Source organism: Gossypium arboreum, chromosome 11 (genome assembly GCF_025698485.1).
Source record: "Gossypium arboreum isolate Shixiya-1 chromosome 11, ASM2569848v2, whole genome shotgun sequence".
NCBI lineage: Eukaryota > Viridiplantae > Streptophyta > Magnoliopsida > Malvales > Malvaceae > Gossypium > Gossypium arboreum.
Genome location: NC_069080.1, coordinates 80,039,855 through 80,057,780, shown reverse-complemented (window position 1 = coordinate 80,057,780; position 17,926 = coordinate 80,039,855). Strand labels below are relative to the sequence as shown.

The window sequence follows — 17,926 nt, the reverse complement described above, 5'->3', positions numbered from 1 at the left end:
TTAATAGAACCAAAAATATTAATTTTGAGGCGTTACAACTCTGCCCCCTAAAAGAAAATTTCAGCCTTGAAATTTACTTGATCAGAATAGGTGAGGGTATTGTTGATGCATTGCATCCTCAAGCTCCCATGTGGCCTCCTCCAAGCTATGATTACGCTAGAGAATTTTAACCAGTGGAATCGACTTCCTGCTCAGAACTTTTACATCCCTATCCAATATCTGTACTCGCTCCTCTTCAAAAGTCAGATCTGGCCTAACCTCGATCTCCTCTACTAGAACAATATGCATTGGATCAGAGCGGTAGTGCCTCAGCATCGAGACATAGAAAACATCATGAATCTGATCGAACTCTGGAGGTAGCTCTAAGTGGTATGCAATCGATCCCAATCATTTCAGAATGCAGTAAGGCCTAAGTAATCTAGGGCTCAACTTGCCCTTACATCCAAACCTCAATACCTTCTTCCATGGCGAGACTTTGAGAAAAATGAAGTCCCCCACAGAATACTCAATCCCTCTACGCTTCAGATCCGCATAGGACTTTTTTCTGTCTAATGCCGCTTTCAGTCAATCTCGAATCAATCTAACTTTATCCTCGATATCAAAAACTAATTCAGGACCCAGAACGCGCCACTCGCCCAACTCAGTCCAACATGAAGGTGTGACATCCCTAATTTGACCCTAGTCGGAAAGTGGTTTCGGGACTACTAAACCGAGTCTTATAAGTAATTAAAAGTTATATTCTATGTTTATGATGTTAGTAAATGCATGTGTGAAAGTTTCATGCATTAATTTGATCATTTCTATGTGAATTTATTAAAATGGACTTGTATGAAACATTGTTGAAAGGTGATAGGCTAATCTTACAATGGTCTAATAGTACATGCATGCAAAAGAGTGGTTTTGCATGTCAATTTGCCCAAAAAAAGGGAAGAGTGGCCGGCCATGACAAGAATATGGGCAAGGGAACATGTTTCCAACATGTTTAGTTAGTGGATTATGTAGAAAAATAAAGAAATGAAAAAAAAATGAGCATGGATGCCCCCTTTTGTTGCCGTGAGTAGAGGAAAAGAAAGGAAAAAAATTGTTCATCCATTCTCAAATCTTGGCTGAAAATACTAAGGGAAAAAGGAAGGATTTTTGCTTCATGCTTGGTTTAGAAGAGAACTAGAAGGAGATTTGGTCATACTTGTGTCAAGATTAAGGTATGTTTGAGGTTGTGTCATGAGATTCATGCATGTTTTAGTTGCTAACTTGATGTTCTTGTTAGCCCATGGTTCAAATCCTTGTTATGCCATGGAAATGGTATTTGGCCAAGGTTGATATTGTGTTAAAGCCATTGCATGCTAAATGTGAAGCTTGTTGATGATACATGTAATGATGGATTGACTACTCTTGAAATTTCTTTTAGCATTCTTGAGTAAGACATGGAGTTTTCTTTGTTTAACCATGACCAAAAATTGAAAGGGGATGGTGTGGGATGTATTCGCCATGGCATGCTCATAAGTGCGATTTATGCTTGTTGCATGATAGGTAAAAATTTGTGTTTTGATATATGTGTATATGTGTTTGTACATGATGTTACAAATGGATGTGAAAATATATGCTAGATTGGGAAAATTTGATTAAATGTTCATGAGATGAAATTAGGTGATTAAAAGATGTTAGTTGACATTGTACATATATATATATATTCGCCATTAAAGTGAGTATGTAGGTAATGTTGAAATCAAGTTTTTGGTGCATATTCGGTTAGGTGTATAATCGACCAAATGGGCGATTAGTAAGAATGGTTGCCGAATATACAAGCATACATATGCATGTGTAGTTGAATTATGAATGTTTAGCAAGATGGTTAAACTAGTGATTTATTGATTAAGCTCAAGGAGTTAAAGAAGGAGAATCAAGCAAGGGAAAGACGAAGGTCATCGAGTAGCTGACTTGGAACTATTTTACCCAACACGAGGTAAGTCATTAAGCACGTATTTGATATTGCTTAAATGATTGTAAAATTTATGCAATTGTGTTTAATGGGATGATATATATATATATATAAATGAAAATGTATGTGTATGGAGTGATGACATTTGTTGAATGTAAAAGAAATAGTGAAATGTGTAGAAAGTTTGCTTTTGGCACTAAGTGTGCGGGCAATACGTGTGTACGGTGACGAGATCGGCACTAAGTGTGCGTGCTGGAAATATATGGCACTAAGTGTGCAAGCTGGAAAAATACGGCACTGGGTGTGCGAGCTCGGAGGGTATGGCACTGTGTGTGCGGGCTTAAATTACGTGGCACTAAGTGTGCGAAATCGAGTAGTAAGCACTGTGTGTGTGTACTCTATATATATGGAGGGTGTGTCTCCATTGAATTGAGTATGGACAGCGGATCGGGTAAGTACCTCGAGCTCATGACGAATAGAGAATACGTTCATGCTTGGGGTTGAATTTGGTAAGCCTTAAATCTATGTGATGATTGAAATTGTATGGTTGTACTGGAAAATGAGTTAATGTGTAAAAAAAAATGCTTCGATTATCTTGTTGTGTAGAATATGAAATGTGGATGTATGAATTGGTACGAGATTGGACCGAAAGGTCCGAGGTATTATGGTATAGATTCGATATGGACGAGTACCTAGCCTCATTTGTTGTACATGTAGTAGTAACTTTATCAGTGGATTGATGAATGCTTATGACTTACTGAGTTGTAAACTCACTCGGTGTTTTCTTGTCACCCATTTTAGGTCTCTTGGACTCGTATTGTTGCGTGCTCGAACCGTCGTTGAAGTCATCACACCGCTGAAATCTTGTGGTATTGTTTTTGTTGTTGAAGAACATTTGGCATGTATAGGCTATTATATTTTGTCGAATTGTGGGTTGTAAACTTTAAGCCATGTGAAAATGGCCTATGTGGTCGTCGAGTGGGATGCTAGAACCTATAGCCACGAGTCTTAGAAACTCAAATTTTGATAAGGTGGCCATAATTTGTGTCATGTATGATGGATGATTAAGGCCAAGGAAAAATTCATGAAATTGGCATAGTCTACTGCAGTAACTGTTGCGGACAGCAGCAGTGAGATGAGATTGAAAATCACTAAAAATAGTAGAAGTAGAATTAAATAGTGAGTAAATTATGGAACTGAACCTTGATGAATCTATTTTATATGGATGAAACGAAACGACCATATGAGCAGTATACTGAGAAATATTAAGGTTCTCGTGAGACAGGGCCAGAACGGTTTCTGGGTCCCCTATCGCGACTTTGAAAATTTACCATAAATTATCCAGAACGAATTAGGAGTCATGCCTTATATGTAAAGATTCCATTTTGAGTCTAGTTTCATTAGAAACAAACGGCACCAGTATTAAAGCTCTGTACAGAGAGATATTCAAGTTGTAACGCGCAAAGGTCAGAGCAGTCGGTCCCTGTAACATGGGTGACTTTAACTAATAAACTGTACCAATTGGCCCAACCAAAATTCTAAAAATAAATCCATGGATGGGTATATGAGTCTAAATTCAGGAAAATTTACGAAACCAGTTTCCGAGTTTTGAAACTCGAGATATGATTTTAAGGCGATGGTGATGCAGTTTTCCAGCCTGACTGGTAATGTCAAATTGGTTGGTATCTTGAGAGGGTTTGGCGTTAACCCTCGTGTCCGACACCGCGCCGGTCACGAGTTAGGGTGTTACAATTTTATTGGTATCAGAGCTATGGTTTAGTCGATTCTAGGACTACCATAGCGCGTGTGAGTCTTGCTATACATGCCAAATTGTTAGTGCTTAAAATGTGATGACTTCGACGGTTGAAATTTTTGTTTTGATTAGTAAATGGAACCCGGTAGAGAGACCCTTGGCGGATGACGTTGAAAGTGTAGCGGCTGCTCCGCGCAAGGGACACCGCCTGTTGAGCCTCGGTCATCCGCGAATAATCAAAATGAAGGGGCGAAACAAGCCTTCTTCACTATGATGAATGAGTGGGTCGCGCAATATGCCCGAACCAACCCGGCTGTCCAACCATTCCCGAATTTAAATACTCCACCCCAAGAGCCCGCAATGCCTCCAGTTATTGATCCTGTGAGGCTGAGTAAACCACCTGTGGACTTGATTAGGAAGCGTGGGGCCGAGGAGTTCAAGGCCATAGTTCTTGATGATGCCGAAAAGGCCGAAGTTCGCTCGATAACACCATTAGAGTGTTAGATGAACTGTCATGCACACCCGATGAATGTCTTAAGTGTGCTATATCCTTGTTATGAGACTCAGCTTACTATTGGTGGAGGACTTTAATTTCCATAGTCCCAAATGAACGAGTTACTTGGGATTTCTTTCAATCCGAATTTCGAAAGAAATACATTAGTCAACGGTTCATCGATCAGAAGCGTAAGGAATTTTTGGAACTCAAGCAAGGCCGGATGACCGTATCTGAATACGAATATGAGTTCGTAAGACTTAGTCGGTATGCTCGGAGTGTGTGGCTGATGAGGTTGCGATGTGCAAAAGATTTGAAGAAGGATTGAATGAAGAGTTAAAGTTACTAGTGGGAATTTTGGAGATAAAGGAGTTCGTGACACTAGTCGAACGAGCCTGCAAGGCGGAAGAACTTGGGAAGGAGAAGAAGAAGGCTGAATTTGAAGCAAGAGATTACCGTAAAAGATCGACGAGTAAAGCTCCGTTCTCGGCTGTAAAGAGGTTCGTGGAGGACACCGAAGAAGTCGAGGACGATGCGGGAATTTCCATTAGAGCCGACCATTGACGGACTCCGAGCTACTTCAGTAGCTAGTGTGGGCAATAATCGTCAAGAGAGACCCGAATGCCCCCAATGTGGAAGTCGACACCTAGGTGAATGTTGGGGTAAGTCATTAATAGGGCTGTTATGGATGCGGTTCAAGGACCACTTCATTAGAGATTGCACGGAGCTAGATGAGAGGAATAAGACGCAAGGTGCAAGACCTAGTGGAACGACGGTGGAGGTAGGCCCCAGAATCTCTCGGAGGTAGGGGTGGTAATCGAGAGGAGCCTCTAATACGGCCGTCCGATCCGAGACCCGTGCTCTGCTAGAGCATATGCCATCCGCGCACGAGAGGAGGCATCCTCCCCGACGTTATCACTTTGGTACTTTTACTCTCTTTGATACTATTGTGATTGCATTGATTGACCCCGCTCTACTTACTCATATGTATGTGAAACCTTAGCATCCAAGAAGACTCTACCGTTGAGTCTCTCGAGTTCGTAATTCGAGTGTCAAACCCTTTGGGTCAATACGTGCTTGTTGATAAAGTGTGCAAGAGATGCCCCTAATAATTCGAGAATCGCTTTTCTACCGATCGATGCTTCTACCATTTCATGAATTGATGTTATTCTTGGTATGGATTGGTGACCGTACATGATGCAATGGTGGACGCAAAAGGAAAACCATTGATTTGAGGAGTGTAAATAATGAGGTAGTCCGAGTCGAGTCTCATCGATTTAAAAGGAGCGCCAAATGATAATATCTTCTATGACCGCCGGAGGTATGTGAAAAGGGTGTGAAACATACCTTGCGTATGTGTTTGGAAGTAAAGAGACGGAAAGGAAACTCGAATCGGTACCAGTGGTTTGTGAGTATTCGGATGTTTTTCCTGAGGAGTTACCGGGATTGCCACCGGTTCGAGAAGTGGAATTCGGCATCGAAGTTGTACCGGGTACTACGCCGATTTCAATAGCCCCGTATCGTATGGCATTAACGGAATTAAAGGAATTGAAGGTTCAATTGCAAGAATTGACGATTTGTTTGATCAATTAAAGGGAGCCTCGGTGTTTTCAAAGATAGATTTGAGGTCGGGTACTATCGGTTGAGGGTCCGAGAATCGGACATACCAAAACCGCTTTTAGAACGAGGTACGGTCACTACGAATTCTTGGTGATGCCGTTTGGGCTCACTAATGCCCCTGCGGTGTTTATGGATTTAATGAATAGAATTTTCAGGCCATACTTGGATCGGTTCGTAGTTGTATTTATCGATGACATTTTGGTCTATTCGAGAGATGAAATCGAACATCTTGAACACCGAGGCTAGTGTTGCAAATCTTACGAGATAAGCGATTATACGCAAAGTTTAGTAAATGTGAATTTTGGTTGAAAGAGGTTAGCTTTTTGGGGCACGTGGTGTCCGTGACGGTGTCGGTGGACCCAAACAAAATTTCGCCATAGTCGATTGGAAACCACCAAGGAATGTTACCGGTTAGGAGCTTTTGGGGCTTGCGGTTATTACCGACGATTTGTAAAGGTTTCTCGACGATAGCCACGCCAATGACGGCTTACTCCAAAAGGATGTTAAGTTCGAATGGACGGAGAAATGTCGAAAAGTTTCGATCAACTGAAAGCTTATTTGATCGAAGCCCCAATTCTAGTGCAACTCGAATCGGGCAAAGAGTTTGTCATTTATAGTGACGCATCCCTACTTGGGTTGGGTTGCGATTGATGCAAGAAGGGCGAGTTGTGGCCTATGCGTCGAGACAATTAAAGCCACATGAGAAAAATTATCCAACCCATGATCTCGAATTGGTCGCCATCGTGTTCGCTTTAAAGATATGGCGACATTACTTATTTGGTGAGAAGTGCCATGTGTATTCGGATCACAAAAGTCTCAAATATTTGATGACTCGAGAGACTTAAATCTGCGACAAAGACGATGGCTCGAGTTGTTAAAAGATTATGAACTCGTCATTGATTATCACCGGGAAAGGCTAATGTGGTTGCGGATGCCTTAAGTCGGAAATCACCTTGTTTGCTTTACGAGTGATGAATGTACACTTGTCTATTCTACCCGACAATGTGTTAGTAGCGAATTAAAGGCCAAACCATTATTGGCTCATCAAATTCGTGAAGCTCGTAAAGTTGATGAGGAGTTGCTTGCAAAACGGGCCGAGTGTGTTTTGAACAAGGAATCGAGTTTCAAATTGATGATGACGATTGTTTGAGGTTCGAAGTCGTCGTGTGTTCCAAAGAATTGAACTTATTTCGATAATTCTAAATGAAGCCCATTGTAGTCGAATGTCAATCCACCCGGTAGTACTAAAATGTACAATGACCAAACGCCAATTTTGGTGGCCCAGATGAAACGAGACATTTCAATTTGTTTCAAGGTGTCGATATGTCAACAAGTGAAAGCGGAACATCAAGTGCCATCGGGATTACTTCACCGATCATGATACCCGAATGGAAATGGGATCGAGTAACAATGGACTTTGTGTGCGGGTTACCATTGACTCGTAATAAGAAAGACTCGGTTTGGGTCATTGTTGATAGACCGACCAAGTCCGCTCATTTTATCCTCGTCCGCACGGATTTTACGCCGATAAGTTGGCGTAATTATCGTCTCCCAAATTGTTCGATTGCATGGGGTACCTATTTCTATCGTGTCGGATAGAGACCCAAGATTTACGTCGCGGTTTTGGAAGAAATTGCAAGAGGCTTTGGGTACCAAACGCATTTTAGCACTGCTTTCACCCCAAACCGATGGTCAATCCGAACGGATAATTCAAATACTCGAGGATATGTTGAGATGTTGCATCCTTGAGTTTAGTGGTTCATGGGAACGGTATCGCCTTTGATTGAATTCGCTACAACAATAGCTTTCAATCAAGTATTAAGATGGCGCCTTACGAGGCTTTATACGATCGTAAATGCCGTACCCCATTATTCGGATGAACTTAGTGAAGGTAAATTCTTGAGGTTGATTTGGTTAAGGATGCCGAGCAAAAGTTCGAGTAATTCGTGAAAGTTTGAAAGTCGCTTCGGATCGCCAAAAGTCGTATGCGGATTTGAAAAGAAAAGATATTGAATATCGTGTTGGAGACAAGGTCTTTCTCAAAGTTTCACCTTGGAAGAAGGTGCTTAGATTTGGTCGTAAGGGCAAATTGAGTCCGAGGTTCATCGGGCCATATGAAGTATCCGAACGAATTGGGCGATCGATATCGATTAATTTTACCCCCGAGCTTGAAAGGATCCACAACGTTTTCCATGTCTCGATGCTTGACGATATAGGTCGATCCATCGACGTAATCGCTCCGTCGAGATTGAGATTCACCTAATTTGAGCTATGAAGAGGAACCGGTTCGCATTCGATGCGTGAAGTAAAAGAGTTGCGCAATAAGAAAATCCCATTAGTGAAGGTGTTGTGGCATAAACACGGAATTGAAGAAGCCACTTGGGAACTCGAGGACTCTATGAAAGAGCGATACCCAAACCTATTTACCGGCAAGATTTTCGGGACGAAAATTTCGTAAGTGGGGAGAGTTGTGACATCCCTAATTTGACCCTAGTCGGAAAGTGGTTTGGGACTACTAAACCGAGTCTTATAAGTAATTAAAAGTTATATTCTATGTTTATGATGTTAGTAAATGCATGTGTGAAAGTTTCATGCATTAATTTGATCATTTCTATGTGAATTTATTAAAATGGACTTGTATGAAACATTGTTGAAAGGTGATAGGCTAATCTTACAATGGTCTAATAGTACATGCATGCAAAAGAGTGGTTTTGCATGTCAATTTGCCCAAAAAAGGGAAGAGTGGCCGCCATGACAAGAATATGGGCAAGGGAACATGTTTCCAACATGTTTAGTTAGTGGATTATGTAGAAAAAAATAAAGAAATGAAAAAAAAAAATGAGCATGGATGCCCCCTTTGTTGCCGTGAGTAGAGGAAAAAGAAAGGAAAAAAAATTTGTTCATCCATTCTCAAATCTTGGCTGAAAATACTAAGGGAAAAAGGAAGGATTTTTGCTTCATGCTTGGTTTAGAAGAGAACTAGAAGGAGATTTGGTCATACTTGTGTCAAGATTAAGGTATGTTTGAGGTTGTGTCATGAGATTCATGCATGTTTTAGTTGCTAACTTGATGTTCTTGTTAGCCCATGGTTCAAATCCTTGTTATGCCATGGAAATGGTATTTGGCCAAGGTTGATATTGTGTTAAAGCCATTGCATGCTAAATGTGAAGCTTGTTGATGATACATGTAATGATGGATTGACTACTCTTGAAATTTCTTTTAGCATTCTTGAGTAAGACATGGAGTTTTCTTTGTTTAACCATGACCAAAAATTGAAAGGGGATGGTGTGGGATGTATTCGCCATGGCATGCTCATAAGTGCGATTTATGCTTGTTGCATGATAGGTAAAATTTGTGTTTTGATATATGTGTATATGTGTTTGTACATGATGTTACAAATGGATGTGAAAATATATGCTAGATTGGGAAAATTTGATTAAATGTTCATGAGATGAAATTAGGTGATTAAAAGATGTTAGTTGACATTGTACATATATATATATATTCGCCATTAAAGTGAGTATGTAGGTAATGTTGAAATCAAGTTTTGGTGCATATTCGGTTAGGTGTATAATCGACCAAATGGGCGATTAGTAAGAATGGTTGCCGAATATACAAGCATACATATGCATGTGTAGTTGAATTATGAATGTTTAGCAAGATGGTTAAACTAGTGATTTATTGATTAAGCTCAAGGAGTTAAAGAAGGAGAATCAAGCAAGGGAAAGACGAAGGTCATCGAGTAGCTGACTTGGAACTATTTTACCCAACACGAGGTAAGTCATTAACACGTATTTGATATTGCTTAAATGATTGTAAAATTTATGCAATTGTGTTTAATGGGATGATATATATATATATATAAATGAAAATGTATGTGTATGGAGTGATGACATTTGTTGAATGTAAAAGAAATAGTGAAATGTGTAGAAAGTTTGCTTTTGGCACTAAGTGTGCGGGCAATACGTGTGTACGGTGTGAGATCGGCACTAAGTGTGCGTGTTGGAAATATATGGCACTAAGTGTGCAAGCTGGAAAAATACTGACCTTTGGGTGTGCGAGCTCGGAGGGTATGGCAATTGTGTGTGCGGGCTTAAATTACGTGGCACTAAGTGTGCGAAATCGAGTAGTAAGCACTGTGTGTGTGTACTCTATATATATGGAGGTGTGTCTCCATTGAATTGAGTATGGACAACGGATCGGGTAAGTACCTCGAGCTCATGACGAATAGAGAATACGTTCATGCTTGGGGTTGAATTTGGTAAGCCTTAAATCTATGTGATGATTGAAATTGTATGGTTGTCTTGGAAAATGAGTTAATGTGTAAAAAAAATGCTTGATTATCTTGTTGTGTAGAATATGAAATGTGGATGTATGAATTGGTACGAGATTGGACCGAAAGGTCCGAGGTATTATGGTATAGATTCGATATGGACGAGTACCTAGCCTCATTTGTTGTACATGTAGTAGTAACTTTATCGATGGATTGATGAATGCTTATGACTTACTGAGTTGTAAACTCACTCGGTGTTTTCTTGTCACCCATTTTAGGTCTCTTGGACTCGTGATTGTTGCGTGCTCGGAACCGTCGTTGAAGTCATCACACCGGCTGAAATCTTGTGGTATTGTTTTTGTTGTTGAAGAACATTTGGCATGTATAGGCTATTATATTTTGTCGAATTGTGGGTTGTAAACTTTAAGCCATGTGAAAATGGCCTATGTGGTCGTCGAGTGGGATGCTAGAACCTATAGCCACGAGTCTTAGAAACTCAAATTTTGATAAGGTGGCCATAATTTGTGTCATGTATGATGGATGATTAAGGCCAAGGAAAAATTCATGAAATTGGCATAGTCTACTGCAGTAACTGTTGCGGACAGCAGCAGTGAGATGAGATTGAAAAATCACTAAAAATAGTAGAAGTAGAATTAAATAGTGAGTAAATTATGGAACTGAACCTTGATGAATCTATTTTATATGGATGAAACGAAACGACCATATGAGCAGTATACTGAGAAATATTAAGGTTCTCGTGAGACAGGGCCAGAACGGTTTCTGGGTCCCCTATCGCGACTTTGAAAATTTACCATAAATTATCCAGAACGAATTAGGAGTCATGCCTTATATGTAAAGATTCCATTTTGAGTCTAGTTTCATTAGAAACAAACGGAACCAGTATTAAAGCTCTGTACAGAGAGATATTCAAGTTGTAACGCGCAAAGGTCAGAGCAGTCGGTCCCTGTAACATGGGTGACTTTAACTAATAAACTGTACCAATTGGCCCAACCAAAAATTCTAAAAATAAATCCATGGATGGGTATATGAGTCTAAATTCAGGGAAAATTTACGAAACCAGTTTCCGAGTTTTGAAACTCGAGATATGATTTTTAAGGCGATGGTGATGCAGTTTTCCAGCCTGACTGGTAATGTCAAATTGGTTGGTATCTTGAGAGGGTTTGGCCGTTAACCCCTCGTGTCCGACACCGGCGTCGGTCACGAGTTAGGGGTGTTACAGAAGGTGTGCGACACCTACGACCATATAATGCCTCGTAAGGTGCCATCTGTATGCTAGACTGATAGCTGTTGTTATAAGAAAACTCTGTTAATGGCAAGTAATCTTCCCAACTGCCTCGGAAATCAATCACGCAACCTTTTAACATGTCTTCCAGTATTTGAATCAACCTCTCTGCCTGACCATCCGTCTGAGGATAGAACAAAATACTGAAGTCCAATCTAGTACCCAGAGCTTCATGTAGCTCCTTCCAAAATCGAGACATGAAGCGAGGATCCCTGTTAGAGATGATTGAAATGGTACCCCATGTAGTCTCACTATCTCAAACACATACAATTTAGCCAGCTTTTGCAGAGAGTAGTCAGTATGAACAGGTATGAAATGAGCGGACTTGGTCAATCGATCTACGATGACCTATACCGAATCCTTCTTAGTGGGAATTAGGGGCAGCCCACTAACGAAGTCCATAGTCACTCGCTCCCACTTCCAAAGGGGAATCTTAACTGGCTGAAGCAACCCCAAAGGTAACTGATGCTCAGCCTTAACCTGCTGACATGTCAGACATTTACCCACAAAGTCTGTAACTTTACGCTTAAGACCTGGCCATCAATATAACTCATAAAGGTCTTGGTACATCTTATTTCCACCAGGATACATAGCATAAGCGCTACTATGCGCCTTTTGCAGTATAGGTGCCTCAACTCGGTATCTTTTGGAACACAAATTCTCTCATGGAAACAGAGTACTCCTTCACTATTCAATCTAAAATCCACAGAATCCCCACTCTCAGCCTATCGGAACCGATGACCCAAAGACTCGTCCTCCCTCTGTTTACCCTTAATCTTATCCATCCATGTTGGTTTAACTTGAAGCTCAGCGGATCCTCAAACTAAGGCAAGCAAACATGGCCCTTAGATCAGTCATGGCTCTATGGCTCAGTGCATCGGCCACCACATTGTCCTTACCTGGATGGTATTCGATTATACAATCATAGTCCTTAAGTAGCTCAATCCATCTACGCTACCTAAGATTTAACTCCTTTTGAGTGAGGAGATACTTGAGGCTCTTGTGATCCGTATAGATGATACACTTTTCACCATATAGGTAATGCCTCCAAATTTTAAGTGCGAAAACCACTGCAGCCAACTCCAGGTTGTGTGTCGGATAATTAGCCTCATTAGTCTTAAGCTAACGAGATGCATAAGCTACAATCCTACCCTCTTGCATCAACACACATCCCAAACCAACATGTGATGCGTCACTGTAGATAGTGAAATCCTTTCCAAGCTCTGGCTGTATCAAAATAGGGGCCTCAGTCAGTACAATCTTGAGCTTCTCGAAGCTCTCTTGCTGCGCATTAGTCCAGTTGAAAGGCACACCCTTGTGTAGCAGTTTAGTCAAAGGTGTTGCTGATACACACTCACCTTGGTTGAGATTTGAGTCATGATGTTTGCCTGATCATAAATCGAGTAAGGTAAGGTTTTTTCGAGAATGGTTGTATAGAAAGAAGGAACTAGGCTAAAAATGGTTATTAAATAGTTTGAGAAATGGTGGAAGGGATTCGGCTAAGGGTTCAAGTATGAACTAACACAATATCGGTGTGTTAACCCATAACTTATGAGAACACCTAAGTTAGAAATGCGATGGATGGATGTTGGATAGTTGATGAAGACCTTGACTCGCTATCAAAGATGATAGGAACCTCGGTATAATTTGAACACCACACTTTGGGAACAAAGTGATAAGTTCGAACAAAGATGGGTTGACGCCACAAGGTTACTTGATAAGTCAGACAAGTCGTTGGAGAACAATGAGAATTGAAAACAAACTCACAAAGTAAGAAAAATTCATAAATTGTTCATTAGTCTTTTACAAGAGACAAACTACTCATATTTATAGCCTAAACAAAGAGTAGCCGAATGGCTATATGGCATGCTGCATGGACGACTTAATTAAGCTAAAAAGAGGCTAGAAGTTTCCTGGTATCTTCTTGGATGTCCCTAGAACATTCCTAGTTTGAAAAACATCAATGGAAACCTTCTAGATGCTTATTATTCAGTTGAGCATTGATGGAGTTGATAGGGTAGCTAAATGGTGTTGTCCATGTTTGGCCAAGGTGTTTAAAACCAGCTTGATTACTCCTTAAATGTGCTGCTTGGTTGAGCTAAAATGACTCAGCTTTAATGAGCATTTTAGGCACTCCAACAGCCTTTAAAGTGTGAAAGGCCGAATATGTATAGTCCTTAGGTGTGAAAACATGGAATCGATTAGCCCTTGGTGTGAAAAGAACCTTCAGCAAAATGTGAACACAAAGATGCTGCTTGGGGGAGTTGACTGGCCATCCTCGAGGAGATAAATCACCATCACCTTTGACCCTTGGTGTCCATGAAGAGGTGCATTTGTTGGCTGTACATTCCATGCCATCCTATGCATGCTCCTAGACAAATTAAAGGGCAACAAATTAAATGAGTTAGGACACCATTAATTCGGCTAAGGCAAATTTAATTAGCAACAGCTATTAAACTTGTCCCTAAGCTAGACACATTAAATTAATATCCTAAACTAGACACATTAAAATTATGTATTAGTATAAGACATATTTAATAATTTAAGTTAAAATGTCTAGATTTAAGACACATTAAATTAATTAATTATTTGAGCTGAAATTTAACTAATTAACTAACACAACTAATTAAATTTATTCCAGCCACATAAATGCATTAAGTAAAATAAATTGAAATCATCTTAATGAGCTAGCTTTGTGTCGAATTGAGCTCCCTTAAGCTGAAATAAACTAAGCCAGCTTGTAGAACGTTGCAAAATGAGCTACTTGAGCTGGTCACTTGATGTTCGGCCATTCCTTATATTCCAAATTGAGCAATGTAACTTGAAAAGCTTCTTGAAACCTTTTGGCACGAGCTCGAGTGATTGGTCCCAATGGTAGCTCCATAGGTTCAGCATCTAACTCCTTGGCCGAGCTCCCATCCCAAATAGTCACCTACATCAAAAGGGGAAAGATCAGCAATGTTAAAGCTTGCACTTACTCCATACTCACCGGGTAAATTGAGCTTGTAAATGTTATCGTTGATCCGCTCCAATACTTGGAATGGACCATTACCCCTTGGTAAAAGTTTTGATTTTCTTTGCTCGGGAAACCTCTCTTTGGGCATGTGGAGCCAAACCCAGTCGCCAGGTTTGAATACGACTCGTTTGCTCCTCTTGTTCGCTCCTCGAACAGATTGTTCGGTTCTTCTTTCGATATTGTCTTTGACGTTCTTATGAAGCTGTTTAACAAAATCGGCCTTCTTTTTGCCATCTACATGCACTAATTGATTAGAAGGCATAGGAACCAAGTCGAGAGGGATTATAAGGTTAAAGCCGTACTACCTCGAAAGGAGAATATTTTGTGGCTGAATGGATTGTCCGATTGTAAGCGAACTCCACATGAGGTAAGCACTCTTCCCACAGCTTCAAATTCTTTTGATGGATGCCTCGAACTAAGGTTGACAGAATTCGGTTAACTACCTCCATTTGGCCATCCGTTTGGGGGTGGCATGTCGTCGAAAATAGTAATTTGGTGCCTAACTTGCCCCACAATGTCCTCTAAAAATGACTTAGAAATTTTGTGTCACGATCGGAGATGATAGTACGAGGGATCCCGTGCAACCTAACAACTTTTTTGAAAAATAAATTAGCAACGTTGGTAGCATCATCAGTTTTACTACAAGGTATAAAATGAGCCATTTTCGAGAAACGATCCACAACAAAAAATATCGAATCTTTTCCTCGTTTGGTTCTAGGGAGACCTAGAAAGAAGTCTATTGAAATGTCAACCCAAGGTGTATCCTTTATAGGCAATGGTGTGTACAAACCATGTGGTTTGACCCGTGACTTTTCTTTCTTACAAGTAATGTATCGATCACACTTCCTTATTACATCACGTTTCATCTTGGGCCAATAGAAGTGTTCGTGCAATGTGGCTAAGGTCTTCATCACTCCAAAGTGACCCATAAGTCCACCACTATGGGCTTCATTGATAAGCACTTCCCTAACAGACCCTTGGGGTATACACAGCTTGCCTTCACGAAAAAGATAACGTTTATGCTGAAAATACTTTTCATATGAACCATGCCAACAACACTTATATATTGCACCAAAATCAGCATCATTTTGATAAAGATCTTTTATAATTTCAAAACAAAGCAGTTTAGAATCTAATAAGTTGACAAGTGCTTACCTTCGTGATAATGAGTTGGCAACAACATTTTCCTTACCTTTCTTATACTTTATCACGTAGGGGAAGGACTCCAAATATTCCACCCACTTGGCAAGACAAATATTGAGCTTCATTTTTCCTTTGAGGTGCTTTAAAGCCTCATGATCCGTATGGATTACAAATTCATTCAGCCATAGATAATGTTGCCAAGTCTCTAAGGCTTGGATCAAGGCATACATCTCCTTGTTGTACGTTAGATATTTCAATTTGGTGCCTTTGAGTTTCTCGCTAAAATAGACTACAGGCCTTCCATCTTGCGTCAAAATGGCTCCAATGCCAATTCCTGAGGCATCACACTCAACTTCGAATGTCTTGTTAAAATCAGGTAAAGACAATAATAGAGCATTAGTTAGACATTCCTTAATTTTATTAAAGGCATTTTCTTGATCATCAGTCCAATGAAAGGGTGAGTTTTTCTTGATAATACCTGTCAAGCGGGCAGCTAAGGTACTAAAATTAGGCACAAACTTTCGATAGAAGCTTGCCAACCCGTGAAAACTCCTTACTTGGCTGATATTTGTTGGACAAGGCCACTCATTGATCGCTTTGACCTTTTCTTGGTCAACTTGTAGACCTCGGGCACTCACCACAAAACCTAAGAACACAACCTCATCAGTGCAAAAAGAACATTTTTTTATGTTAGCCTAAAGTACCTCTTTTCGCAAAACTTCTAACATCGCACGCAGATGTTGAACGTGATCTTCCAATGACTTGCTATAGATCAAAATATCATCAAAATATACAACGCAAAATTTTCTAATAAAAGCACACAAAACATGATTCATTAAATGCATAAAAGTGCTAGGTGCATTTGTAAGACCGAATGGCACTACCAACCATTTGTACAAATAGTACTTAGTCTTGAATACGGTTTTCCAATCGTCTCCCTCCCATATACGGATTTGATGATAGCCACTCTTTAGGTCAATCTTTGAAAAGGGTTGGGCTCTGCTAAGTTCATCAAGCATGCCGTCGAGACAAGGAATGGGATGTCAATATTTGACGATGATCTTATTGATGACACGTCAGTCAACACACATTCGCCACGAACCCTCCTTTTTTGGTACCAGCAAGACGGGAACCGCACACAGACTTAAGCTTTCGCCGATGTAGCCTTGTTCCATTAACTCAGCTACTTGCCTTTGCAACTCCTTCGTTTCCTCAAAATTACTCCGATAAGCCAGTTTATTCGGAATAGCAGCACCAAGCACAAAGTTGATTTGGTGCTCGATGCCTTGAATGGGAGGCAACCCGTTTGGTACTTTATCGAGAAATACGTCTCCAAATTCTTGTAACAAAGAAACAATAGGAGAAGGCAAAGTTCTTTCAATCTCGTTAGTTTCCAACAAGCATTCTTTGTACATAAGTACAAGAATGGGTTGCTTTGTCAATAGTAACTTTCGAATCTCTCAATTTCTTGCAAAAACACTCATTTTTTCATTCTCACTCTCATTTTCTTTCTCTTTTGTCACTTGTGTTTTTAACTCAGTTTTCTCACTTATTCCACTCTTTTTCTTTTCATTCTTTTTATTTTGCTCTTTTTCTTTTGATCTCTCCACATATTGCTTCATTTTGAGCTGATCTTCATAAACTTGCTTTGGTGTGAGAGGGGCTAACGTGACGTTTCTTCCAAGATGCTTGAACAAATAGCTATTCGTGTATCCTTCATGAACTACTCTTCGGTCAAATTGCCAAGGATGCCCCAATAGAAGGTGTCCCACATGCATCGTCGCAAATCACCTCGTCTTGGTATTTGCCTATTGAAAAGGCCACCTTCGTTTATTTGGTTACTTTGAGTTCAACACCATCATTTAGCCATTGCAATTTGTAAGGATTTGGATGCTTCGTTGTGGCTAAACCAGGTCTTTCAATGAGCATGGTACTCGCGAAATTGGTGCAACTCCCTCCGTCATTATAAGGCTGCACACTTTGCCTTGAATGTGGCAATGAGTATGAAAAATGTTTTCTCATTGTTGTTCATCTTTAACTCCTTGAATGTTTAGACTTCGTTTCACAACGAGGATCTCTCCTTCAATGGGAATCTCGAGTTCTTCTTCTTCGTCAGCGGGAATTTCAGGTTCTTCCTCCTTTTCATCTTCGGACTCAATTTCACCATTTGGCCGAACCACCATCAGCCGGCGATTGGGACATTGACTGGCAATGTGTCCCCTCCCTTGGCACTTAAAACACTTGATATCTCGAGAACGGTTGGAAGCAGGCTCATTCTTGTTCTTGCTAGTTTCGCCACTTGATTGATTGGGCTTGGTAGCAATGAAAGGCTCCTTGGGATGATTAGGAACTTTGTTCGTCCCTTGACTCCATTTGTTGACAGAAG

General features: G+C 40.4%; 1 protein-coding gene across 1 annotated transcript; it reads right to left on the bottom strand.

Moving 5' to 3' along the window:
• Nucleotides 1-13,607: 13,607 nt before the first annotated feature.
• Nucleotides 13,608-17,318, bottom strand: LOC108465190 (uncharacterized). Its single transcript, XM_017765510.1, has 8 exons — nt 17,039-17,318; nt 16,659-16,945; nt 16,245-16,305; nt 15,590-16,186; nt 15,188-15,496; nt 14,360-14,631; nt 14,222-14,313; nt 13,608-13,752 (listed from the first exon to the last, which is right to left on the bottom strand). The coding sequence occupies exons 1-8, from the start codon at nt 17,316-17,318 to the stop codon at nt 13,608-13,610; spliced, it is 2,043 nt and encodes a 680-aa protein (XP_017620999.1).
• Nucleotides 17,319-17,926: the final 608 nt, after the last annotated feature.

What these genes read in the sequence shown, in the direction of transcription:
- LOC108465190 (XM_017765510.1), bottom strand. Translation starts at nt 17,318, where the DNA reads ATGCATGTGGGACACCTTCTATTGGGGCATCCTTGGCAATTTGACCGA. An exon ending in GTGCGGTTCCCGTCTTGCTG is followed by an intron (nt 16,306 to 16,658) that starts GTACCAAAAAAG and finishes TTTGATCTATAG; the next exon opens with CAAGTCATTGGAAGATCACG. An exon ending in ACTCGAGCTCGTGCCAAAAG is followed by an intron (nt 13,753 to 14,221) that starts GTTTCAAGAAGC and finishes TAATTTGTCTAG; the next exon opens with GAGCATGCATAGGATGGCAT.